The 26,378-nt window shown below is 45.8% G+C and overlaps 1 protein-coding gene across 1 annotated transcript in view; it reads right to left on the bottom strand.

Moving 5' to 3' along the window:
* BLK (BLK proto-oncogene, Src family tyrosine kinase) overlaps positions 1 to 26,378 on the bottom strand; it is a 45,837-nt gene that overhangs the window by 15,975 nt on the left and 3,484 nt on the right. The window contains exons 2-6 of the mRNA XM_056343463.1: positions 12,610 to 12,712; positions 10,462 to 10,510; positions 4,360 to 4,453; positions 2,884 to 2,982; positions 1,547 to 1,650 (exon numbers count right to left, since the gene is read on the bottom strand). Of these exons, the coding sequence (XP_056199438.1) occupies positions 1,547 to 1,650; positions 2,884 to 2,982; positions 4,360 to 4,453; positions 10,462 to 10,510; positions 12,610 to 12,711 (448 nt within the window). The 5' untranslated portion in view covers position 12,712. The remainder of the gene's footprint in view (positions 1 to 1,546; positions 1,651 to 2,883; positions 2,983 to 4,359; positions 4,454 to 10,461; positions 10,511 to 12,609; positions 12,713 to 26,378) is intronic.

Below are 26,378 nucleotides of genomic sequence, written 5' to 3' on the forward strand. Positions count from 1 at the left end.
AGGAAGATGAGCATCTTGTTGCCCCACTTAACACACTAAATACCACACCAGTTCAAGACCAGCACTCCAGTTTGACTGCCTCTGTCAAATCCTGCTGCTGGAGGTGGTTGAAACATCCAGGTCTGCAACACATCCAGGGCTCAGACTACATCTGTGAGCAAGCTACACCATGCTAGAGCATGCTTTCTAGTCCTGGGGTCACCACAAAACTCTCTCAGCCTCAAAATAGGGTGAATGCACTCAAATTAGCTATGGGGAATGGCTCCCAGTTGATGCCAGGACAAAACCTGAACAGAGACTGTGTGGATGATCCAGCTGTCACATCCAGGCTCTGGCACTATTTGATTTACTGGTAATGATGTAGCCATTGAAGTAGGAACAGATACTGCCTTAGAGACCTCCCATGTGAATGAGGGAAAACGGAGACAAGAAAGGAAGAGGGAGATGCTACTGTAGGCAAGAACTCGTAAAATGGAGGATTGCCTATGTTTCCACTCTTACTGTTTGGCCTGAGCCCTGCAGAAGCATTTGGGAAACAAGCCAAGGGAAAGAAGGTCCAATACTACTTCAGAGGGATGCTCCAAGTCTATACTGATCTATCAGGAAGACAGAAACCACCTTTTCCAATGTGGCAAAGAAAGACGACTCTGTCCATTTCACAGGAAAGAAACCAAAACACAGCAAGACTGAAGTACTTTCCCAAACTATGCTGTGGAGCTGGTTCAGAGCAGAACTGTGAGCACTGTTTCATCCATGCTGTAAACACACCTTCTGGCCCAGAGGATGCAAGGAGAGAAAAGTAGGAAAGAAACAATATGAAATTCCCATGGGACAACCTAAACTAGCTTCCAGGCTGTCTACAAATTAACAGCACAGAACAAAGCAATTGCAATTACACAGTAAAGTATTACTGTTAATAGCCATATCCATTGCCCAAGGGAAGTGACCACAATGTTCTGCCCTTTCCATCCTCATCGGGTCATGTCTTCAAAAGCCAGACATGTTCATATGGAAGGAAAGTGGATGAAGTCCAACCTCCTTCCAAAAGTTCTGGTTTACATGAATTCCCCCTGCTGCAGACTATCAGGAAAAACATGTTTCCTATGGGAAAATGTTCCACCAAAAGACTTTTTTCAATATTCTGCAAGTTTCTGCTGCAAACTGGAGAAAAGCTTCTTCAAGAGTGTGAAGAATAATCTCCATTTGCCAAAAAAAGTAACATTTCCTTAGGAGGAAAAGGAAAAGAAAACCCCTACACATTGTTTTGGAAAGCCTTTCCTGATTAGCTGTGTTCCTGCATCTCTGCCATAAACTGTGGTGACAAGACTCACTCTTACCACAGCCTAAACTACACATATGAGTAGCATCATAAGCAAATCTTTGATCTCCAAAGCCTCCAGCTCACTTCTACTGCTGATCCCAGCAAGCATTAATTTTCCCATCCAGATCCAAGAAAAGCTGACACAACTAAACTTTGCAGTCAGATCTGAAAGGTTTTCCAAGCCATGGCAATAATGAGGAGTTGCCCTTGCTCCGTGGATCTCACCTTTGCTGGTTTCACTCTCACGAACAAGGAAAGAGCCAACTTTGTTACCAGAAGACAACAGCAGCCTTTCAGCATCTTTTCTGCTCAGAGTTTTAAAATACCACCTGGGAAACAGAAAAGGCACATTTGTTGCTTGAAAAAGAAAAGCTTTTAAAAAAATCAAATTTTTCCCAGTTAGTTAATCTTTTTTACCATTACATTCTGAAACCGAGGTTTATTTTTATCAGCAAATAGGTTTTTTATCTGCTGGAAAGTGGCAGTAATAGACTGTTTTTAGTAGATTAACACCAGATTTCAGTCACTTTGGGCTTGTTTCACAGCCTAGCAATTCAGCCAGGGTAGAGAGTAGATGATATGTGCAATAGCCTGTACACGAGAGAAGTGCAAGCTCAGCCAGAACACAGACTCTGAGGCACTCAGGGACCCATCGGTCACCTGGCAAGTGGGTGAGCCCTGAGCAGTGCCCAGGCAGGCTGTGTATACAGCAGATACATTAGCTGGAGGCTGAGTATAGGGTGCCCACAGCCATTTAAGTGCACCCTTTGGATACAAAGAGCATTTATATCTTAACCACATTTCTGTGTGCAGCTAAATATTTGCTGAATTCCATGTTGGTTGATTCCCTCCAAGAGGAGATTGCAAGCAGGTCTGATAATTTATAGATGAATGCCATAAAGGCGAGTAAGTCATGGAAACAATTTCTTCTTCTTCTGTTTATATTATAGGCAAAATAAACCCTTTTGGCTCAAGTCTTTCTTACTATCTTCTTTGCAGGGAGCCAAACATGAAGTCTGCATCTGGGCTAATGAAACAAACAGCACCGTGCTGTGAGTGGGCACTGGCACTTGGTTGTCTGCCCCGTTAAATTGTTGGCGTGGTCCCTGGCACATTTGAGACCTGGATCAATGCACACTCCTGAGTGACTCCCAGTTTACATATGGATACCTTCTTGGAGGCTTAGGAAGTTTAACACTATGCGTGTGGGTGGACTGGCCCAGTGGGGCCAGAGGATGCTCCTTGGCACTGCTAATTTACCAGTGCAGATAGGACGTTTATGTTCTCTCGCCCAAATCCTTGTTTTCCTTGGTGGGTGCAATCAATGGGACAGGAGTCTTTGCCCGCTTTCCCCACAGCAACCTCATCCTTCCTGCTCCGCACCCATATGGTGCTTAAAACTTCTCCTGAACTTTTTGGAGTATTGTTGGACAAGATGAAAGACCTCTTGCTTTCCAGCCCAGCAGTGACACCTTCCTGCTGGCAAGTAAAGCTGTTCCCATAGCTTTCTGAGAGATGGCACACTGCAGCAGTGTTCACCATTCCTAAGCTTTCACACTTACTTTTCCTCTTCCAAAGTGTCCACTTGTGCAACGAAGTTACTGGGGATATAGCCTTTCCTCCCACTGCTGAGGGATTTTGCCAGCCACCAGTCCCCCTCACTGCAAAGCAAGCAGAAGAGAAAGCATGAGTGCCTGGAGAAGGTTTCATGACAAGCCAAGGCTGCGAGGACAGCATGGTTCCTGGGGTTTCGAGCACTGAGAATAAAGTAGGGCTCCTTAATCCACTCTACGGGTACCTCTCAATTTCCTAGGGCCACCACCAGGTTGAAGGCTGTTGGTGTCTGGTTGAGTGCAGAGGAAGCACAGAGTGACGAAAGACCCAAACCTCTGCTACGCACCCCAAGTGAGATAAGGGAAATCTGGGTCACCATGGGTTTATTTTGCCTTTTGCATAGGGACATTGTGGGTCCTTCTTTTTGCTCCTTCCTTTGTTTGCCAGACACTCCACTGCTTTGCTCCTGCACTTCTGACTCAGCCAGCAGCCATCTGCACCCAGCGGGCTCTCCATCTCCCTGACCCACAGGTCCCAGCCCATGGCATCTGGGTGAGAAATGTCACCTCTGGAGGCCACCTCACAGAGCAGTTCAAGAATGGAGCAGCCCTACAAGGTCTGTTGACTGGGATACCCAAGCCCACCTCTGCCCTGTTATGGACTGGGCAGATGGACTGTCAGTCTTTTCTTTTGTGAGTTTGAGAAGTTGAAATGAAACCACCCACTTCTCTGGCTCAATTCTGTCCTTTCCTCTGACTACGCCCAACCCACATCCTTTGCCAAAGCATGATCAGCACAAAATATGGAACAGGAGCTAGGTTATTGTTATTTATGTGCTACTTCTGTGCCCACCAGCAGTGAAGAAGGTCCCAGTAGTATCTAGGCTGGATGCTACCCAACCCCAAAGTATCTATAACCCATGGAACTGTCACCTTCCCCAGCCTGCAGAGAGAAGAAGGTACCCATAGTTACACTAGAGCAAAACTAAGGCACAGGCTCAGCTCTGGTGAGCTGTAAATTGGTGTCTGACCCCAAGCCCCCCCCTTTTCCCAGCCTTACTATGCTCATCTTTGAATCTCCCTCTGGCAGCAGGTCATTTCACAGAGTCACAGAATGGGCAGGGTTGGAAGGGACCTCTGGAGATCATCCAGTCCAACCCCCTGTTAAAGCAGGTTCTCCTACAGCAGGTTGCACAGGATCATGTCCAGGGAGCTTTTGAATGCCTCCAGAGAAGGAGACTGCACAGCCTCTCTGGGCAGCCTGTCTCAGTGCTCTGTCACCCTCAAGGGAAAGAAGTCTTTCCTCATATTCAGAAGGAACTTCTTGTGTTTCAGTTTGTGCCTGTTGCCCCTTGTCCTGTTGCTGGACACCAGCCTGGCCCCATCCTCTTGACACTCGCCCTTAGGGTTTTTTTAGACATTGATAAGATCCCCTCTCAGCCTTCTCTTCTCCAGGTTAAACAGGCCCAGCTGTCCCCCACTTACTTGGAGAGGACTTGGAGTTTTTCCCCCTTGACCAGCTGCAGGTCACGGTTACTTGAGGCAGGAAAATCGTACAGTGCAACCACAATCAAGTTATCTGAAAGAAGAAGTAGCACCATTGAATCCAGCCTGTTCCCTGGTGATGCACACCTGGGTGTATGGCAGGGCATTTCACCCCCCTGCACACAGGGGCTGTCACACCCTCATCCCCCAAAAGCCAGGCTTTCCACCGACACTGCTTTCCTGTCAACCACAGCCTCTGCTCAGGGGCTAATGCTGATTCACCCAAGTGTTTCCTCTATGTGTGTGTTTTTAAGGTACTCCAGACCCCCCTACCCACAAAACCCAGCATGTCAACAAGAAAAAAGGGTTTGTGTGAAATAAGAAGGGTCATAAATAACCTGTCAGTGTTTGGCCTGAGCTTTACATGGTGGTAAATTAAAACTGATGGAGCAATATTTCCCAGAGTGGCTCTGGAATTTGAGTCAAAAAGATCAGGTTTTCTTGAATGAAAAAGGTATAAAGTCATCTCAGTTTTTGTTATTCGAGCCCATTGCTAGGATTTAACACTCCCTCCAGATGCTCTTGACTTAGCTTGCATCTTGCCATCCCTTTTACACACTATTCCTTGCAGATGTGGCACCACATTTAAGTAACACTGCTGCTTTTGAGCACCTCTATAGTGCCTGGCTGCTCTGCTCAGCTGAAATTCCCACAGGGCTTGCGGATGCTCCAGGACAGTCCTTCCCTCTCCCTGGCCTTGATGCACTTTACATGCTGCAGATCACAAAACCAGTGCTTTGTGTCTCCCATTTCACTTGCAACCCACCTGGACCAAGGCTGTGAGCAAGTCTGCATCCCCATCCCCTACCCTACCAAACTGCTTTTATTCCAGCCCTGTTGGCTGAGTCTAAATTTTGACAAGGCAAAATGAACTTGCACCCCCTGATGCATGCGAGCCATGCTGTGCATGGCAAAGCTGCTGCCTGGTACGTGTGCTGTGAGGTTGTTAACCAACCTTGGGGCAGATCTCTGTGGGCTGGAGCTGAATTGCTATGTTTGCATATGCCCAGGTTGTGCTGGTGCTGCTTTCGGAGAGGTTGTGCAACTGTTCATATGTGCTCGGTATGCTCGCAGCTACTGAAGCAGAAATGAGCAGCTATTTTGAGGCAGATAAAACTTTATAAAGAGGATCATCTCACACACAAGACCACAAAACTCTAAACAGAACACGATGGTGAAACAGAAAAAAAAAAAAAAGAAAAAAGGAAAAAAAAAAAAAGAATGAAAACTAGAAAGAGAAGAAAAAGAAAAAGAAAAAGAAAAAGAAAAAGAAAAAGAAAAAGAAAAAGAAAAAGAAAAAGAAAAAGAAAAAGAAAAAGAAAAAGAAAAAGAAAAAGAAAAAAGAAAAAGAAGGGGAAAAAAGGGGAGACCATTTGCTGCAGAAAGGTTTTAGCTTGTACACAGCCTAATTAATGCACCGAGATCGATGGACAGTCTATTATTAGCATTTTTCAAAACAGACCGTCAAGCCACAGTCTCTGTGTGACCTTTTCAAATAATGCCAACAGCAAGACAGCCAGACTGGCTCTTTGTCATCACAAGATAACATGTCTCTGGGGCAACTTGGGTTTTGTGTCCGTGCAAGGCCTGGCTGCTGCTCTGCTGGCAATTTATTGGAGAGGAGGGAGGAGAAAGGGTCAGCAGGGGAGGAAATGTAGCTTTGTAAACCAGAGCCCTGAGCAGTTCCCTTCAGGCTTGCAAGGAGGAACTTGGAGATCTGTGAGAGGTTTCAGCAGGGCCTCACTCACTCCTACGTAGGGGGAAAAGGATGATCAGTCACAAGGGGGAATGCTTTGAAGTCTAAAAATAGCTTGCATGGTGGGGGGCTTCCCCTTGGGGGATCTCAAAGTGTTTGGCATTAGTGATGTACCCAGACTCTTGTTGCCTCCTTGAAAAAGTTGTTATCGCACAACTTCTCTGACATGAAAGGTTTCTGGGCATGTGCCTACTGCGAGGTGTCCGCAACAAACATGCTCATTCATCCATGTGCACCATCCTGCTCCTCTTAAAAGTAAAACAATGTAGCGGTCACACTTTTGCTTTGAAAAATAGAAGCGAATGTGTAAACATCTTCAAGCACAGAGTGGCTGGGTATTCCAGAAAAGAAAACTAAAAATGTAGTTTTGATCTTGAAGCAGCTGATGTAAGCACGAATAAATGAAACAAACAAACAAACAAACAAACAAACAAAAAAAAAAGGGGGGGTGGGGGTGGAGAGGGAGAAAGAAATGGCAAAAGATAGCAGGGACAAAAATATGCTGAAAAAATACTATGATCACCTCTTATCCCCTTCTCAAAATACGTGTTGAGAAACACTGCACACTTAAGTGAGCCAGAAGAAAAGCTCTCTCTGCTCATGCCAGCAAGACTTGTCGTCTCATGATGAAAGTGACTCTTCCCGTCTCTGAATCTGTCATCCCACCGAGAAACAGCATTGATAATACTTTCTTGGGCTATTTGATCAAGTTAGGTCATGAGTGACTCTACAGCAGAGAAGCTGTCGGGGCTTCTAGGAGTGACTGCTTTGCAGATAATGCTAGCAGCCTGGAGACTTTGATTGCGAGCCAAATACATCTTGGCTCAGAGCTGCTGTCAGGAAAGTTAGATACCAGCTCGGTTTGCATAGGCTGAGTGCCAGTTTGATGGCTTAATAGAAATGATTCAACCAGTCTTCCCACCACCACCCCGTCATGAATGGAAGGTCTTTGCAACTGTCTCATGGCTATGGAGTCAGGCTGAGACCATGCCAGGGTCCCCCAGACAATCAGCATTTGGTTCAGAGCCATGCTAGGATGGTCCTGGGGTAAATGACAACTCCCAGCACATGTGCTGGCCGGCTGGGTGCTCTGAGCTATGAGTTACTGCAGCTGCAAATGGGTCCAGCTTTCTGTTTCAGCATGGCATGGATTGGCTCACCAAGATAAATGTGTGCTAGAAAAGGATGACTTCAAAACACCTGGCTGCTGGTGGCACACGGGCCTCATTGCTGCTGTCACCAAGAGGAACATCATTAGATCCCATTGGTGGAGATGCAGAAGACTATGGGCTGGGACTGTGGCATCTCCAGCTGGTCAGCAAGCCACATGTGACAGCATGGGAGATGCCTCCTCGGTCATCCAGGCTTGCATTGTGTGAGTGTTTTCTGCCAAATACCTTTCTGCCTTGTGTTTTGGCACAGTGAATGTTTTTGCAGATAATGTCTGCTTTCCTTATAAAATCATATCAGACCTAAATTCTTAATATTTTTATTAGAAAATCAGAACATTTTGGGTAATTCACTCTCATCTTCCTTCTCTCTCTTGCTTTTGATTGGGAATGCCCATTTTTGTTGAGAAGTAATTTCTTATTGAAAAGTCAGCTTTTTCAGTAGAAACAACCCCTCCTTTCCCCAGTTAGGCTGAAAACCACATTTCTGACAGCATTCTTTTCAAACTCAAACCCATATTCAAGAAACAACTATAAAAAAAATTTACCTAAGAGCTTTGATGTTAATTTTGAGATGCCTCAAAAGACCTTCAATTTCCAGAGCACACTAAGGTCCCACTCCCTGAAAATCAGTCCTATTCATATGATGATTAGCCAAAAGCAAGCAACAAGGTGGAAGAAGTTGCAGTTCCTTAATCAGAAGAAATGATATAGCAGAGAGACCGATTCTTTGTGCAGTTGCAGGTTATTAAAATACCTGAGGGCAAGCATGCAAAATGACCAGCTCTCTCCATCAGTGGTACATAAATCCAGCTGAGCAGCTGGCAGAGCAAGGGTAGGAGTTATTTTATCTATCTGCTATGTGTTATCTATCCAATGAGACAAGAGGGCAAGAGAAAATGGCCTCAAGTTGTGTCGGGGAGGTTTAAATTGGATATTAGGAAAAATTTCTTCACTGAAAGTGTTGTCAAGCACTGGAACAGGCTGCCCAGGGAGGTGCTGGAGTCATCATGCCTGGAGGGATTTAAGATGTGTTGCTATAGGATGTGGTTTAGTGGTGGCCTTGGCAGTCCTGGGTTAATGGTTGGACTTGATGATCTTAAAGGTCTTTTTCAACCTAAACAATTCTATGACACTATGACTGCAAGCAAATAGAGCTATTGTGTTTGGTGGCACCAACATGGGCCAGGACTTTGCTGTACTGGGGGCTTTAGAGGTGCAGAATTCAAGGTATATCGTGGTGAGGGCTTAGAGAACCACGTTAAAAGGAATGAGAGACTAACATGATGAAAGAACCCACTCCAAGTGAAAAGTGGATCAGTGATGCTGTCAAAATTGCAGCTGAATCCAGAGTTATGCACTCTTCCTGCCTTTGTGTTACTTCCATTAAGATAAATAATGTCAGGAGGAATTAGTCTTTTGTTAACGATAAATAAATAAATGATTTCTGAGGCAGTGGTGTGAAAGCTTGAAACTGAAACAAGTTGCACAACACTGAGATCAGAAAAAAAATATGCAAGGAATATAAAAAAACCAAGGAAGAAACAGGCTTTGATTTTATATTACATGCCACGCTTCCATAGTCAATAATTTTGCCTGACTGAACTTGAAGTGTTCCCAGAGGATATAATTAAGCTCTTTGATTTTTTTATATGATTGAATTGCCTGGATTTGGTGCCTTCTCTATCAATTCACTTGAATTACCTTCTTTCATGAGAGTATCTCAGCTGTCTCAAATATCTTGCACGGTTCCTCTCAGCCCTTTTTGCCACACAGGGCAAAGTCAGACATAGCATCATTTCTGGAAACTCAGGCACCAGTAGAGAAAGATAAGTTCTCCAGACTGTCAGTATGAATATTCCTCCAAAACTAGAACTGAACATAACAAACCAAAATATTTTTGAGACCTGGAAATGTCTAACACAGTACTTAATGCATTTTTTAGCATCTTTCCACTTCTGCCTTCTGGCACAAAGCAGAAGTAAAAGCAGCCTCCCTGAAGAGAGCTTCTGTTGTGCTTCTCACCAGAGTGAGAAGGTTGATAAAAAAACAGTGATGGCTGCTCAGTTGTGGAGGTAGGAGAGCACGGCCACTTGGAAACGTGCCATGAAAACAATTTCACAAAAGAAAGTATGGCTTCTGGGAGAATGGTACTTGCATGTAAATGCACCCTTATACATGTGATTGAAGAGCTACTCCTCCCATGAATTTGATCTCCACAAGAACTGTCAATTTTGAAGAATATTTTAATGTTGCAGGAGTCCCTCTGTCTGCCCTGTGGCAGAGACCCTCTGTCATCATCCATTGCACCTAAGGAGACCCAGCTCTGTTGCTCCATCATCCTATTTCTTTGCCACTCTGCTTTTTCCTTTCCTCAGGCCCTGTCTCCCCTCATCCTACATTTTTGCCTAAGTAAGGAAATTTTACGTGTTGCTAGCTGCTTTGTTCCAAGCTTCCTCTATTCTTTGCGCTCTTCTAATTCTCTCTGTCTCTTTCCCTATCCTTAAACTTCAAAACTTCTTGGACAGAAATACATGCAATTTTCTGTCAGAGGTTGGGCAGAGGTAACAAAAGGCTTCCTGCTAAATGGCAATCATCTACCAAACGTCATCTGCGACTGGCAGATAATTGCAGAGGTGGATGAAGCCAACAAACAGTCTCCAAGCAGGGGCTCTGTGCAACCTTATTTTATACTCTTTCCTTTTTTCTCATTCTCTTTACAGCCTTTCTGGGCTCTTTGATGACTACTATTTCCTCTGAAATTTTCAACTGGCTGGATATAGCATCCACAATTTACCATGCTGCAAACAGGCCAGCAGACAGAGAAATCTCATGCAGTTGATGTTTCAGATCTCACTTTCCTCATCAATGAAGGAGTGCTTTTCCCTCTTAATTTCTTTGATGAGCAGGGGAAACTGGCAGCTACCAAGAGTTAGTGATGTAAACTGCATCTTCCAAAACACACTGATAAACCTCCCTGCCTGGCAATGCTAAAGATACAGAAACCGCATGCCTGCAGCAGGAGGGCTCATTCTTAAGACCTGCTGCTGGGGGACCACCACCTTACAAAACCCCACGGGAAGGTGAAAAAAACAGCAATTGAGCTAAGAATCTTACCTTGTACAGAGGCTTGGTTTAGATGAGAGATGTTGATAAATTGTCTGCCCTTTGGTAGAAACAGAAAGAACAAAGAAGACATTTATTACTTCGCTGTGTTTGCAGGGAGACCTGCTCTCAGCTTCACAGAGGAGTGGCAGTCTGATCCGGAGCCCAGTGTAGTCAGATAACAGCCCCTACATCTGGCTCTGTATGTGTTGTGATGGCTTTAGCACATTTTGCCATGATGTGTTCATAGCTGTCTTAACTATAAGCTTGAATAATCCTTGGCTCCCCTCTGAATAAAAGCATTAATCTGCTACCCACCCACTGAGACCCTGGTCTATATAACTCTTGTTCACTGATACCAGATTTTGGATCAATGGGGGATGAGACATGAATGACCCCATTGAGAAATGACAATTGCAATATCATTTGAAGCAGAAAACCAAGTCCCAAGGCTCATCAAATATCCTTTGCTCAGGGATATGTTCAGAAGACTGGAGGCAGTGACTATATCAACAAATTAAACAGAAGCAAGGTACTATAACTCATCTAGGCACACTTTTAAAACATGGATGTGGTCCCTAGTTTGGTTTGGTCCAGAACCTGAGGGTGGCCAACTGGCCATAGGCCACCTCTAATCAGCAGCTGGGATGCGACCCCCTTGTTTTGTGGGCTAAGAGCTTAATATCATGGAAACGGTCCTGTGGGCTCTGTTGGCCTCTACCCAACTACAAACTGTGATCAGTCCAAGGTACAGTACCTAATGACTGTGGTGGGTCTTTGACCAGTACCAGGTATTTTTATACCCATGCAAAAGGTATAAAAAAAGGTATATAAAAAACTACAGTCTCCATATTAAAAACATCTATTGTTTTCTGTCTGCACCACCATTTGACTCCTGCTTAACAGCAGTGGGTGGGTGGGGGAAGCTGCTCTCCCACTGCCCTGTCTAATTTAATTGAAGGAAATATGGACTTCTGGCATGGGAGAGCTTAGTGCCTGTGGCACAAAAAAAAAAAAAAAAAAAGTGTCAGAAGGTGATTGATGATACTATGTTTACACTGAGAGCAGCTCCTCTCCAGTGAGCCGGGGAGAAGGAAATTTAGGAAAAGGACATCTTCTTGGTCAATCTGACATCTGCTGTCATGAAAACTGGACTTTATAACCACAGGAAAACTCAGAAATGAAACTGAAGGAGTGAAAAATACACCTTCACCTGTCATCAAAAACAATGACAGGCAATTCCTCCCCCACTCTCAGAGCTCAAGACCTGAGATGGTTTTCACATAAAAGTTGTACCTAGAGTTTCTCTTGTGCTGGCTGCTGGCTGCAGTGCTGACAAGGGCAAGAAAAAACAACTTCAAGTCCCCTGTACAGCATCAGACAGGCAGGCAAAGTGATTTCCACAGTTTAAACAAGGAGTTTGTTATTTGAGGTCTCCTAAATGCTGACACAGTGTCTTACTGATCTGTGTCCATGCAAGCAGAGGCCATATGGATTCAAAGGAAGAAGCAGATGCTCAGGATTCCTGATTCTCAGACCTACCCCAACACAGATTAGTTATAGACCCTCTTTAGTGAACCTCTTGTCCTCCTTAATGGTAAAGTTTCCACTGCGGTTTGCAGCTTTGAATCTCAGCCGGAATCTAGCACATCTTTGTGCCGTTTGCAAGTCAGCAACACCAGCCTGGGTTGCAGAGCACTGAAGGCAGCAGCCCTGTCTAAAAGATATGGCTACCAGCTTGGAGGACGTGCATCCATTCTTTTCTCCCTGTCTCCTGCCCTGCTCTCCAGTCCAGCCCATGCAAATAATTGTGCCAGGCTCAACAAGGCATAGCCTTTCTGAGCACCACCATCCCTAGCCCACTCAGACAATTTATGGCCATAACATATCCCCAAGGAGAAAATGTCCCCCTTTTTGACAGAATAAAAACCCAGAGAAAGAAAGGGTTGAATTGAATGGTTCACCCCGTATTAAGAAGCTTTTGAGGTGGAGCCAGGCATAAATATTTCTTTTCTGCCCTTTGAGCAACACGTCCCAATTGGTGACCACATTTTAGGAAACAGAAGTACTCAAGTTCCTTCTGGCACACACAAGCATGGCCTGCATCACTCCAGGCACTCACTGAGGATCCCATGAAAGGACACAAAACTGCAAGCTTACTTTGGGTGGGGCCGGCGGGGTTTTACTCTTGGTTTTTGGGTTGCTTCCAGAAGCGTGTTTCTCATGGGAGGTCAGCTGATTTTTGCTCCCGAGCAATCCCATCCTGGAAGGAAGACCAGAAATTACTTTTTAATGAGACCACTCTTGGGGAAAGGGGCAGGTACTGAGGGAAAAAACAATCTTCTCATTCATGAAGAAAGTTGGAGAAGATGAGAATTCAGGACAATGGGACAATGGAGAGAGAGTCTAAAATCATCCCATCTATAGTCCTCCTACTACACTGGACCTTGTGAACCTCACTGTTTCAGTTCCCCCACAACTCCGGTTTTTCACACTGCAGATGAGGCTCAGACAGACACTGTAAGTCACCAGAAAAAAAAAAAAATGGACAGAAATGACTGTTTTGGATATGTCCCCACTCCAATGCAGAAATCCCCAGCTGGCACTGAGCAGACTTAGTCCAGTGGGTGATGCCGCATGCATGTACTGCTGGAGGGTTGGGAGATCCTGGGGAATAACCCTGTGCTGAACTGCTCAGGCATCCCAGGGCTTCAAGAGGGTCACATAGTGCCCAGGTCAAGAATGAGCTGTAGTCATGCTGCTCAGTGGATGTACTCATGCTGCTCAGTGCTTTCTGTAGGTCATGTCCCTCCCCTGCAGCAAAAGCAGCACGCAGATGTGGTAGCTATCTGCACGGTACCAGTTCCACTGTTCCTCATGCTTAAGAAGAATGGGCACACACTCAGCTTGTCCATAAAGTCATGGGACTTCATGAGACACTTCAGAGGACTGCAAGAAGGTTAGGGAGTCAAATACGATGTGGCTTGCACCCACCCTGCCTGTAAAGTGTGAGCCTAGTGCTTGACTCAGTTGCCCATGTGCAATGCTCTGGTACCTTTTGATGTGCTCTGGATTCTCAGAAGTTATGAATTTCCCATATGTCATAGTTTATGTTTCCCAACCGCACATGTGTGTGTCAGACCTCCTGGACACCTCAAAGATCACTAGAGACAAATGAATCAAACCCTTTCCATAGACTATCCTCTGGTCCACACCAGGGTTTCCACACTTGTGCTTGAGGGCTCACTTAACTTGCAGCCCAGAAATGTAATCTCAGCTCTGGTCAATAATTCTAGCATAATATTGGATCTGGGTAGCCAAGATAGCCAAACCATGACAAACTCAGCCTCCTCAACCCCCTGAAAAAGCAGGGAGTAGTTGAAGCCAACATTGCTGAAGAGCCGCTGGCATGAGTATATAAAGTATCTACACTGTCCAGCACCAAAGTCTGTCCTAGCCCCTGCTTTGAACCAAAGGCATTGAAAGGTGTGGACTACATGTCAAAAACAAAAAACAAAAATACCCAAACCAAACCAAAAAAACCCACCACCACCAAACAACCCAAACCTCAAATAGTCATAGCTAAGCAAAGACACACTGGCTCCTAACCTTGACAAAATACCTCAAGGTGTGCAATGAACATGGAGTATTGGGAACTGGAGTTCCCGGGACCAACGTAGTTAGTCAGTTCCCCCAAATGTCAGTCTGGCACTGTGTCGTGATAGTCAAGACTCCAACAGATGTGTTCGTAAAAGCTTTCAGCAAACCAGACTTGTGGGAAAAAATATTCCGGTAAAACAATTTTTTTTCTTTCTGGCACTTATCTAATATTTCAGAAACTGGGACTCTGAAATGAGGTTTCTAACAGAGCCATCCCAATATTTTAAGGTGTTATTTTTCTGAAATATCTTTTCCCTTCTGCCTCATTTTTATTTTCATTGATAAAGTGAGCAAAATGGAAGGAATTGGTGAAATCTTTCAGTATAGCTCATTACATATTTTTCTCTCCAATTAAAAGTTTTTCAGCATCCAAACTTCTCTGAGCTTTTCTTTGACCTGAGTTTACAGATGGCCCATCCATCTGTCACCAGGTCTCAGCACCACTCTAGGCACTGACAACACAGTTGGAGGGGAAGTTTCACCCACTAAATCAGCCACAGCATTTCCTGCAGCAAGTTGTTTTTAATTTGGCAGCCTCCCTTCTAGGTTGTAACCAGGGTTTGCTTTGCTTAGGAGATCTGGTTGTCATGCAGTGGCACATGATTTATTAAGTGAGCTTTTCACGCTCTTCCACTTGCAAATTAGTGGAAGATAACTTTGTGCCAGGATTTCTGATTCTGAATGGTGTTATTTGCCAGGATAGTAGGTGAAAGTAGCTGGAGTTCTCTTTTCACCCAGGGAAATGCAAGATATCGTTTTAAGTCAAGGTTTAAGGCAAGGCTGGAAGATGGACAGGTTTTAGATACCACTCATTACCAGTCGTGAAAGGCACAAAGCCCACCTACATGTTGGACATCTATCTACAGTCCTTGTTACTATCTCACTGGAGCATCTCGGGGTCTTTGGTATACTCTGCTCTCAAATGGGAGATACAGGTGTGGCAATTGCCGCCTTTTTGGCAGTTACGGGATGTAAGGTACAGCACAAAGCAGCGATATGCTTCGACCAGCAGTCACGTCACCAAGTTGATCATATGAGAGGCTTGATGGACCATCTATAGAATGGTGTTTGCACATTTTAGGGTTTTGAGTTGCTCCCAGTGTCAACACTGTTGGGACAGATTGGGAATGGGCATGGAGGAAGGTCAACCTCAGCAAGTCACATCAAGGGCTTGTGGCCATCCCAGCTCCTCTGGCAGGGGACAGTGCTCCTGTGTCCAGGGGGACATTGCAACCCTTTCTGCACCATGCTGAAACTGGGAACACCTCTCTGCACACTTGCACAAACTAAGCTTTCTCCCCACATGCATATGTCAAAAATGCATGGTGCAAAGCTGCGCAGAGCAGTGAAAAGTGTGTCCCAGCACGGCTGGGAAATGGAACCAGTGAAAAGTCTCCCACAAAGGTCACTCGCTCCCACCCATGCACAAAAGACTTTAGTACAGCTCTGTGTAGTTGCAGTGCCTATGAAATCTATGGGTCATGTTCTCCAGGTTGCCCCTGCAGCCTTCAGCAGCCAACACGACCATCCCTCATGCTGGCAGATGTTATACAAATTCCCAAAATAGTGTTGCAGACAAATGTTGTCAGATGCAGAGAGCTGCTGGTAAGCTCCCAGCCCACAGCTGGTGGAGTTTTCATTTTTTAAAGTCTTTTTTTTTTTTTCTAAAAAAAGGTGGCTGAGTTGAATGTATGTTGTTCTGCTGTGTTTCTGCTTCTGATTAATGTTTTTTAAAATTAGCTTCGCAAAAAAATATTTCTGAGGAAAGTAATGGATAGTAGCTCTCCTAGCCTTTTTTGTTTGTTTGTTTGATTGATTCTTTTGGGGGTTTTGGTTGGTTGGTTGGTTGGTTTTGTTTTTTCCCAGTGGAAAGGAACACTTGGGAGAAAACAGTAACTCAGAAAAGCATGAAAATTTCCTTTCGTTAATTTACATTTTTTCACATCTAAAAGTGTTTGTTTCTATTTAATAACTGAGTATGGGGAAACCTGTTTCCTCAACGTTACTTAAGTTCAAAACAAGAAAATTTGTAAAACAAGTTCTTTTTAAAGTAAACAGCAATCAAAACGGAACAAAAAAAAAATAAATTAAGGCAACACAAAAGCTTTCCATATGCTTGAAAAGCTTTGGCAAAAATAGACTGGCATAGCTGCTGGTAAGTTTTGAATAAAAGTATTTGACACAGAGTTCTTCCTGGGAGAGTCAAGCAAGCCTTTGCTGAAGAAGTCAATAGATGCCAGGACAGTGAGCTCTGTGTAGCATCCAGCTCTGAACATGTGTGGGACAAGCAGGCGGGTCGCAGGAACACTGGATGCTTGTATAGGATCTCTAAAACACGCTGTGTGCCCCATGTGCAGGGTGACAGAAGGTAATATTCGTAACCTTTAGAGGGGCAGTTAAGGTGACGTTTTAGCTAAGCTGAATGCAGGTACAGATGTGCCCACAGCAGTGGGTGAAGGGGAGGTCTTCTGAAGATCCCACCACAAGGCCCTGCTCCAGGAATGCTTCTGCTGGCATTTGGGCAATGTCTTCACGGTGGAGTGGGGAGGATGTGACTAAATGTCCTGTCACCTGCTCATCTTCAAAAAGGGCTGGAGAACATACCCTACAGAGTCAACCCACCAACCTGAACTCAGTCCAGTAAAGGTAGACACAAATCTTTGTTGACTACAGGTTTGGAGACCTGCCTTGCCCCTATGCTCCACATGTTTTGAGTGCCCCCAGGGTAGGTTAAAGCTAACAGGATGGTATCAAATTGGATCTGCTGGATGTACTTACATCTTTTGTTGCAGCAGATCAGAGGGTGGGATGGAGGTACCTGGGCTAATCCAAGCCCTGCAAGCATTTGCCCATCTCGTCTTTACAGTAAGCAGCCCTGCATCACGGGCACAACAGTTAGTGCGGTCGGCTGGTTTCCGCTATTAGAGCAAAAGAGCTCAAAGTTGTTTCTGATGTAAATGCAGCAATGTCTCCTGCAACAAGGATGCGGACGACACAGACAAATGGCCTTGGGATTGCATGGGTGGGTACAGGGAAAAACCAAGACAGAATCTAGCAGAAAAGCAGAAGTCTTAGCTCATCATCTGCCTCACCCCTACGAAACTGTGCCACGGAAAAACAGGTTAAGACCCAAGAAATCAAACAGTGTTTCACTGTGAGGGCAGCTCCAAAACCCTCCCCCAAGCCCAGTGAAATCACAAAATGAGCCCCCTTTCCATTCAGAGTTGAGGGTGGGCCCAACAAAGCATTTTCATAGTTCACCAGGACTAGGTATTTCACTTCATTTTAAAATGCCAGAATGTCTTCTTTTTAAAAAAACCCACCACACTTTAAAAGGAAATTTCATTAGAAACTCTAAAAAAATACTTTGAAAATACAGATATATGCAGTTTTAAATGTTTAATTTTTCTTTGCAAGTCCTCCCCTTACAGAAAGAATTGCTGAAATCAACTTGCTTTGGATACAATAATTTAACTATTCCAAATTTGTATTTTTGCATCAGCAAGAAGCAAAAACTTCAGTAAAAAAAATAATTTCCCCCAGTTCTAGGAATATCCCAGATGCATTAAATTCTCCTTTTCCTCAATAAAATAGCTTTTTAATGCAGCTCCTGACCTGGCACCCTTGGATTGCTTTGCAAGACACAAAACCAGAGAAATACTGAAAATCTTGGAGAGATCAGCTGCTTTAAAAGGAATGAAGATTTGCTACTGAAGCATTTTCTGCTTTCTACTTTTAATGGGTTTTGTTCAAGTTTTTATCTCTTTTTTTAAAATTATTAGCTGCTTTGTTGCTAGGAGGTGGTTAGCAGGTGGCTACAAACAAGTGTGCTGTGCTATAAACAGCACTGACCATGCAGAAGGTCTTTCTCAAAGGCAGAAGGTGGAGGCTATGGCCACTTTCCTCTAAGACAGAGCGGCCAAAGTCCTGCTGAAGACCCCTCCCTGCAAGTGGGAGGGCAGCGAGATCTGTGATACAGACAGTGCTGGGTCTCCAGCTAACATCAGGGGGACTTTCATAGCCAAAAGATGTGTGAGGAGGAATTGCAGCAATGCAGAAGTCCCCATGAAAAGCTGGAGAACCCAGAGCAAGAAGTATCATGGTTTTTGCTGGGGAATGAAGCAGATGTCTGGCTTGCATGTTGCATCCTTGCTGGAGAACTAGGAATATCCTACCAGCAATGTTTAGATCCCATCCGGTCCTGGTCTTTGTTGGATAAATAAACCAAGTTGTATTTGTGCTTGCATTGAGGCCTCTTTCATATGCTTTGGCCTGTGTAAAAGGTCTTTGAGGGAGCATGAAGGGCAAGCCTCAGGACCAGCTAATGCTGGTGAAATGCTAGTGTCGCTGCTGCAGGTCCCAGTCTTGAGCCCAGCCAGTGTGGCCAAACTGGTCTTGGCAACATCAGTTCCCTGCCAGTCCACAGCAGGTGGAGGACAAATCCAGGAGCTATGGGCTCCTGCAATTTACCCCTGGGTGAGGGCTACACATCACAGAAATGAGATTGGAGCCCGCTGGCTGATTTTGGGTTCTCTTGCTGCAGTCCTAGTCAGCTTGCCATCTCCATTGCAACTTAAGTCTGCCCTGAATCTACTGTCTTTCTTAGGCCATGCTTTGCAGGTGAACCTGGCCCAAGCAAACAAACCAAGCAGAAAATCTGGCTGTTTCAGGCCTTTCTGAATAGCTGGGACACCCCATGGGAGAAGGCTGTGTGTGAGGCTGCAGGGTAGCAGCACACAGATTTTCAGAACCCTGAGTTTAAGCAGACACAGAAAGTTACTTGAGGGGGAAGGGTTTAAAAAAAAAAGAAAAAGAAAATAAAAGATTCTTGCTCTCTCCAGAAGCAGAAAACAGCTGCCTGTTGCCAGAGTGGTCATATGCTAATGAAAACATCTGTCTGGAGGAAAAATGGCTGCTTACATTGAGCATTGCACCCTGCTGGAACCTGGCAGATGCTCAGCAAGAGGCTCCAGGCCAGGAAAGAGAGCCAGGGCTCAGGGTCCCAGAGCAGGGAAAAGCAACATGGCAGGCTGCTTATCCCACCTCCCTTAAACATGCTTTTCCCATGAGCTCGCCCCAGGCATTGCATCAGCTATGTGGGATGTCTGCTGGGGATGGCTCTGCAGGACCTCAGGTCCTGCAGAACAGGGAGGTGGGATGCACTGGAGGGGAGAGGGAGGAGGAAGATGGGGCCAGGAGAAGCAGGTACATCTCTTTGGGTCCCTGGAGCATCTCTGGGGTCCCTCAGGTGTGGGAAGTTTTGTCATGAAACTGCACTGCTGGATGGCAATTTCTGCAGTGGCTGGAATTTCAGCCCAAGTTTCAACTTAAATCTATCTGCTGCCCAACACACATGTAGGCCAGGCTTGTGGATGGACTATGGATGAGCTGGAGCACAGCAGGGAGAAATCTCTGCAGGCCATCCCTGTCTGACATCTAAGTTCTATGAAAGTGGGCACAGGCCACACTTGCTTGGCCAGAATCCATGATGCGCTGTTTCACAGCGCTTTGAGAGCACATCATGTTGGTCTGTAGGGATGTGGAGAGGTCCTAGCCCTCACAGCCCTGGGACAAGAAAGAGGTGGATGAGGTGTTCCTCCACACCTTTACATGTGGCCACCCACATTTCTGTCCTGGAGAAGGCCCTTCCTGGAGGCCCTGCATCCCAGAGGCTGCCTTTTCCTAGCAAGAGGGTAGCATTTAGTAGGACCCATTAGTCATATCTCAAGAGGAGCAATGAAGCTGGTGGTAGGCTGATGCTCAGGCACTCGTTGCTATCAGAGACCCCCTCCTTGGGTCAGGTCTCAGAGGGAATGATGCTCCCTCCCGCCAACCTCAGGCGAGGCAAAGGACTATAGGGAAAGATATACATCTCCAGTTTCCCACCTGGACACCTCCAGTCTCATGTCAGAAATAGCTACTGGATGTCAGAGCACTCACCCTACTCACCACAGCTCCAGCCAGCCTTCCCCACACATATACCCTGTCTTAACCCCCAGACCCTGGGGCAACAGAGAAGAATGGGAGTACCATAATGTGCATGTCTGGGACTTATTTGTCCTCTTCTCCTTTTGCAGTAAACCAAGGGAACAGCATCCCTGCAAACCACCCCTTGGGGCTGGATCTTAGCCGCTGCTGGGCAGTGCCCCCATCACCTCTCTACCCTACAGATCTTGGGGAAGAGAAACAGGGCAAGGGGGGGGGCATCACGTGAGGGAGGGATGGAAGAGAGGAAAAGGAGGCTTGCTGGGCTTCTCCCCACCCTCAGGGGAATGTGGATGGGGGTGGGATGTTCCCTACTTGCCTGCTTCCTACGCAGCTGCTCCTGGAGACACGATCCGAGGACAGACGAACCACTGGTCCGACCCATGACAGATGCTCCATGGGGCTGAGGGCCTTGCAGAATTTCTGTTAGAGACCTCTGGCTCCCACCACGTCCCCACCATCCATGGGACCAACTGCTTTGACTGTTACACCCCCAGACTGCAGGAGCAGCCTGATTTTGCAAATGCTTTTAATGGGCTTTCTTTTTTTAATCAGGTCTTTGTGTCAGAACTGACTCTTTTCTCCCCCCCAAGGATTCCTTGCTCTATTTTGAACATAAAAATGATCATCTGGGAGGGGGGTGGGGGGGTGGGGGAATTGCACTTCTCAGACAATCTGTCCAATGAAAATAGCAGTGGGGAAGGCAAGAAACCCAAAGAGAATCCAGACACAAAACCCAGCAAAACCTACAGGCTATTAACAGCTGTCATTAAAAACAGCTACAATGACTGTGAATGGGTTGTGTTTTCCAGTGTGCAAACAGCTTTGCAATGATCTTTCCTTTCTGTGATTAAAAAAAGGCCTTTTTTCAGATGAAATGCATCTTGCTCAGTGAGCCCCAACCCTCTATGAACCTACTCAACCATAGCAGTGTGGGCTAACGAATGAAGACCTGGACCTGTGGGTGTCTCTGAGGAAGTGACTTTCTCATTCTGCCTCAGCACCTTCGATAGGGAGACTGAAGCACCTCTGCCTTAGGATATAAATGTTGTATAAGAAGCAGGATTTTTTCTGCAGTCTCCTGAGGCTTCCCATAGAGTGCATAAAGCGCTGTCTTCTCTAAGGTGTTTTCTATGTACTTTCTTAAGCTGCTGCAGAGATGAGGCCCCCTAAAACCACTGTGTAAACCACTGTGGGTAATTTTTGCATTGCATGGGGCAGCAGGAGGGAAGGGACTCTTGGTCTTGGCCAACTCGAGGCTGGAATGACCTCAGATAATTTGTACTTCAGCTGCTCTCACTGAGAAGGACAAACACAAGCCGACATCTGCCGAGTGCGATGCACACCTAAATGTAGAAAAGGCTTCATGGGGCAGATCTAAGCTGAGGTCAAAGCGGAGGACCTTTACCAGCCATAAGACCCAAGGACAAGATGAGGCTGGCTGAGGACATGATGCTGTGTGATGCTCCAGCATGCATACCTGATGCCCCAGCACTGCTTGTGGGGCTGTGTAGTGCTCCCCCCAGTAAATCCCCAGCAGATGCATTGCATGGAAGTCAGCCTTGGCTCTGCAACTGCTCTGTGCTCCTGACAAAGGAAGACAACCCCATGGAGGGCTACAAGGCTGTCTGGGCTGTAAGCGGGGGTCTGTGAGTGCTCAGAGTCGCTTCGTTCCTCTTACCCTGGAGGGTCAGAACAGGGTGACTCTGAAGACAACCAGAACAGACACCTACCCCATCATGCCTCAGCCAGGTGTCCTGCAGAGTCAGGTCTGCTGTTTGCATACCAAGGAGATACAGAAATGAGGAAGCCCTTGCAGACTCATCAAACTTCTCCCTTGCCGGCTTGCATTTTGCCTGCTCAATTCTCCTGCAGCTAAGGGCAGGGGAGAGAGATGGAGGTGGCTGGGTTGGGGCTGGGGAAGGAGAGGACAGCTTCAGGGTTAGCTGGAGTGCTTTGAGCTTTAGGGAAGGGGCTTGTCCTTTGGTGGAGTGTATCTGAGGTACCTGACCTTTCTTTGCTAAGAGCTTCACTTCCTATTCCTATGAAAAGGGAAGTTGTTTTTTTAGAAAGATGCTTGTCGTCCACTGCTGAGGTAGGAAAGAGGACCTACCATGAGGTGCTGCAAAGGCTTCAAAGTAAGCTAGTGGCTGCCAAGTCATCTTGGGAAACAGGGCAATAGCGTGGCAGTTCCAGACAGAAATCTGCTTCTGATCTGAGACACGTTCCTGATGCTGACAGTGGGGAAATCCAGCAGCTGCAGCCAGGCTGCTGCAAAGACCCTTCCAGCAGTGGCCACGGTTCAAGCAGGTCAGAAGCAAGAAGTAAAAATAAAAGGGATTAGATATGGTGTGTTCTGCCTGTTGCATCCCAGGAAGGATATTTTAGTATCTGAGATAGCCTGGCTGTGCCCCTACATGTCACCTGGGGCATGTCCCTTCACCCTTGTGCCTATTCTGTTTCCTGCAGGCTGGGCCATGCCCGGACCTGCATGGACCATGGCCATGAGATGAGACCTGGAGTCAAGAAGCCCAGGCAGAGAGTGACTTTCTGCAATTTGCTTACTCAGAAATCATGAAGTGACAGCTCAGGGATATCCTTTGAAAGCAGCTGGAGGGAGACCACTGAGAAAGTATGTGAAAAAGGGCAACAAAAAGAAGGAAAGTCTTACATAGAGCTCCCAGGTCACCCCAGATGGTCACCACCTGCCCCCTCTTCCCTGACCTGAAAGCCCAGGCTGTATTCTCACCCAGCCGAGTAGGGTCTGTCTGGCAGCGGTTTCCACCCTGCTTTCATACATCAGTCCCCAGATGTTCTCCAGTATCTTTGAAGGCTTCTATACAAGTGTGCAATCCTGAAGCTGGCTTGCTTCTGCTACCCTTCCCGGTTCCCTATAAGATATGCATGGAGACCAGAGGTCCAGTCCATGCAGTAAATGCCCATGAGCTCTTAGGTTTGCCTGTAAGACAGACCTCCGGGACCCACCAGTCCACAGAATGCAGAGAGTGACCAGAAAATGTGGCAGCCTCCCTCCAGATGACCCACAGCCCACCAGGATGTCCCCACAGCCAGACATCTGCATTGGTGGCCCACTACATAGCCTCCTTCTGCAGCACCACCCACTCCCACTGCATTTTATCCAGTTCATATGGAACCAAAAGTGTTCCTGTTAAGTGCCTGCCTGCAGAGGTGACTCCAGCTTTGATCTGAAACCACCATGAGGGACAAAGGCACCTCTCCTCTTGAAACTGGCCCCTATGGCTGCTTCCTTATACTGCTGCTGTGAAAGATGGGCAGCTCATTCCCTCCAGATCTTGTTTTTACGGTCTGGCCATGTTTTTCTCTTCCCTATTAAGAATGAGTAGCCTAATTCACCATCTGAACCTCCTGTTTCTATTCCTCTAGTATATTCAAAGTTTATTTAATGCAATGTGCTGTTGCTCCTGGAAGAAGCTGATGCACTATAACAGACCCACCAGCCTCCATTTTGAGCACTTAAAGACTTCGTGAGCTCTTTGAGGCAGCATCATGACTATTAAAATAGGCAACATCAGGGCTCATTCTCCCACCCTTCAAAATTTGGTCGTGGACTCGGCAGTCCTGGGTTAATGGTTGGACTTGATGATCTTAAAGGTCTTTTCCAACCTAAATGATTCTATGATTCTGTCCAAATCCCTTGTCCCCATCCTGGGCTAGCTCCTGGACTGTGTTTAGGAAAGTCTAGTCCCATTGCTGGGGAACAACCTGTTGGGTCTCTGCTTTCCAAGAGAACCTTTCCCCCTGATTTACTATCCTAAACATGTCACTGTGTTTGGGATGACACTCAGACACAGGTGCCTTGTCTAGTCCCAGGTACCAGGTCACCCTGAGTACAGGGTGGTGGTGAGCTGCCTCTTGTTTCACTGTTGTCATTAATTTTTGAAACCCATGGGCACTGCAGGGCTATCACTGGGAAGAGGGGGGAACTGAGATGAAAATACAGCAGTGGCTTCATCTGATGGTAACTGGGGGATGCTGTGCTGGTAGGGACCACAAAGAGATTTTGTCTGGCCCCACTTAGAAAAAGCCTTTTTGGCAGGAGAAAGTGACTTTTTTTCTTTTTCTTCTTCTCACATATAAAAGAACTAATGAGGTGAAAGGTAAACATTTTAAAACAGACACCTTTTCAGGTGACCTCATGGAAGTGTGAATTTCCACTGTTCAGAACAAGTACAACTGCTTGCACAAAAGAGCCAGTGGAGAAGCACTGTATCCCAAAGCAGGATCAGCCCTCACAAAAAACCTTGCTGGAGGAGGTTGTGGTCCTTGCTCCCAAGAGCCTGTCCATGCTGGACATGATTGTGCTGATTCTTCTCTCCTACCCATACCAGTCCTCCCTGCCAGGCTTCCTCTACACTGCTCATGCTATGCCTATGAGCTACTTGGAGAAGCCAAAACCCTACCTCAATATTATTTCCCTTTGCTAATAAAGAAAAAAAAAAAACCCACAATTTTTTAATGCCTTATTCAAAAATAGATGAGCTTGACTTTCAGAATTAAAAGAATATTTAAACTTCCCTGTGGTGCTCAAAAGAGATAAAAATGTGGCAGAACAAGGCCAAATCTTGCAGCAGATCTATTGCAGAAGTCATTATTTATGGCACAGAAGTGATGGGGCTGATCCACATTCAGGTTACCTCATCTTTGATCTGGTCTATTCTATTCTATTGCATCAGAGCCACAAAAAATCATATCTCCTCAAGTTTCTTGCTTTGCCAGTGTCCATACTCTCATTAGCAGCAGCAATATTGCATTTAAACAACCTAGATTTCTTCCCACATAGCTAAGACCTCTCTTGTACAGAGCCCCATGTTCATGGTTCCCTTGTTATGCATTGGCAGCCCGCCAGTGACTTACACAGAATGTTTTTTGCCACTTTTCCACCAAAATTTCCAAGAAAAAAAGCATTCCATGGGAAATCACCACCCTTGGAAAGGTTCTGTCACAAAACTACCGTGCATATTGGCATCTTTTAGTGGAAAGAGAATAATTCCCCATGCAAGTCTGCTATATTAATGTCTCAAGCAGCTGCGGTCTTCTTCCTGTGCTTCTAAAATGGTGAAGGCTAAATACATAAAAGACAGCCAGGAAAAGCTCTTCAGATAAAAGTCAAGTTAAAGTTTTTATATCAGTTTCTCCATTTGCTTACTATGATCTTAGTTCTCCCTCCTTCTATCACGTATCGCAGGTGATGCCTTGATTTTTCCACAGATGAAATTTAACTTCTATTCAAAGCCCACTTCTCAAGCATTATCCTCCCACACATATATATTTTAAGATGTTCTGCCCCAAATCTTCATGGTTCCGAGCCATTCACCATTAACAACTATTCACTTAAATGTGGGTGCTATCACAGCTCAGGTACTGGGCAAGCAACTGGCTGGGCTGAAATAAGTCCTGCAGCTACTCTGCCCATGGCATTTTGTCAAGGTTTTTCTTTCCCACCCCAGGGTTTCATGGAGGAGTACCTTCTTATGAGGACACCTCATGTGACCCAATGGTCCTTCACCACTAGCCACCATAACCCAGGGAAGCACAAAAATCTGAGAAAAGGGTAGGTTGTGACCTTCTGTGTACGAGACACAGCTGGTAGTAAATTGGGACTCCAAGGACCTGGGCACAGAGCCGATCACCTCTTTTGCCTCTTGGCCATAAGAACCTTGAAGGATATGGCACAGAGTTTTTCCAACCTACCTTCATCCATCAAGTGTTGCATATTCAGCCATCAGTAAGGCAGACCAGACATCCCAGACAACTGAATAATTTTTCACTCTTCTCTCCTCATTAGGTAGGAAAGGATTCATTTGTAAACCATGTGTTTTCTATTTCTGCTCTGTCTCCGACATGCCTGACACACAGGACCTGAGGAGTCCTGCATGCTGCTTTTTGATCAGTAACACATTTCACAGTTTACAGAGGAGCAAAAATGATCAGTGAGATTTGGTCAAATCTAGAGAATAATTTCATGACTATGTTAATAAATAAAGAGGGGGGAAATGCAGGAGAGATATTTTGAAAAGCACATTTCAATTCAGAAGCCACATATATTTCACAGGATGGCAGAAATGTAGGACTGCTGCTAGAAGGTCATTAATCTGCTGGACCTACAATGCATCTGAGAGGCTACCTAGCTTGCACCTCAAGGCTTACAATGATGGAAATTCCCACCGCTCCTTGTCAGCCTATCCCAGCCCTCCTATTCCCACAGCCTTAACATCACTTCCTAATGATCAGCACTGATTTCC

This window comes from Falco biarmicus, chromosome 6, assembly GCF_023638135.1.
Source record: "Falco biarmicus isolate bFalBia1 chromosome 6, bFalBia1.pri, whole genome shotgun sequence".
Classification (NCBI taxonomy): Eukaryota; Metazoa; Chordata; class Aves; order Falconiformes; family Falconidae; genus Falco; species Falco biarmicus.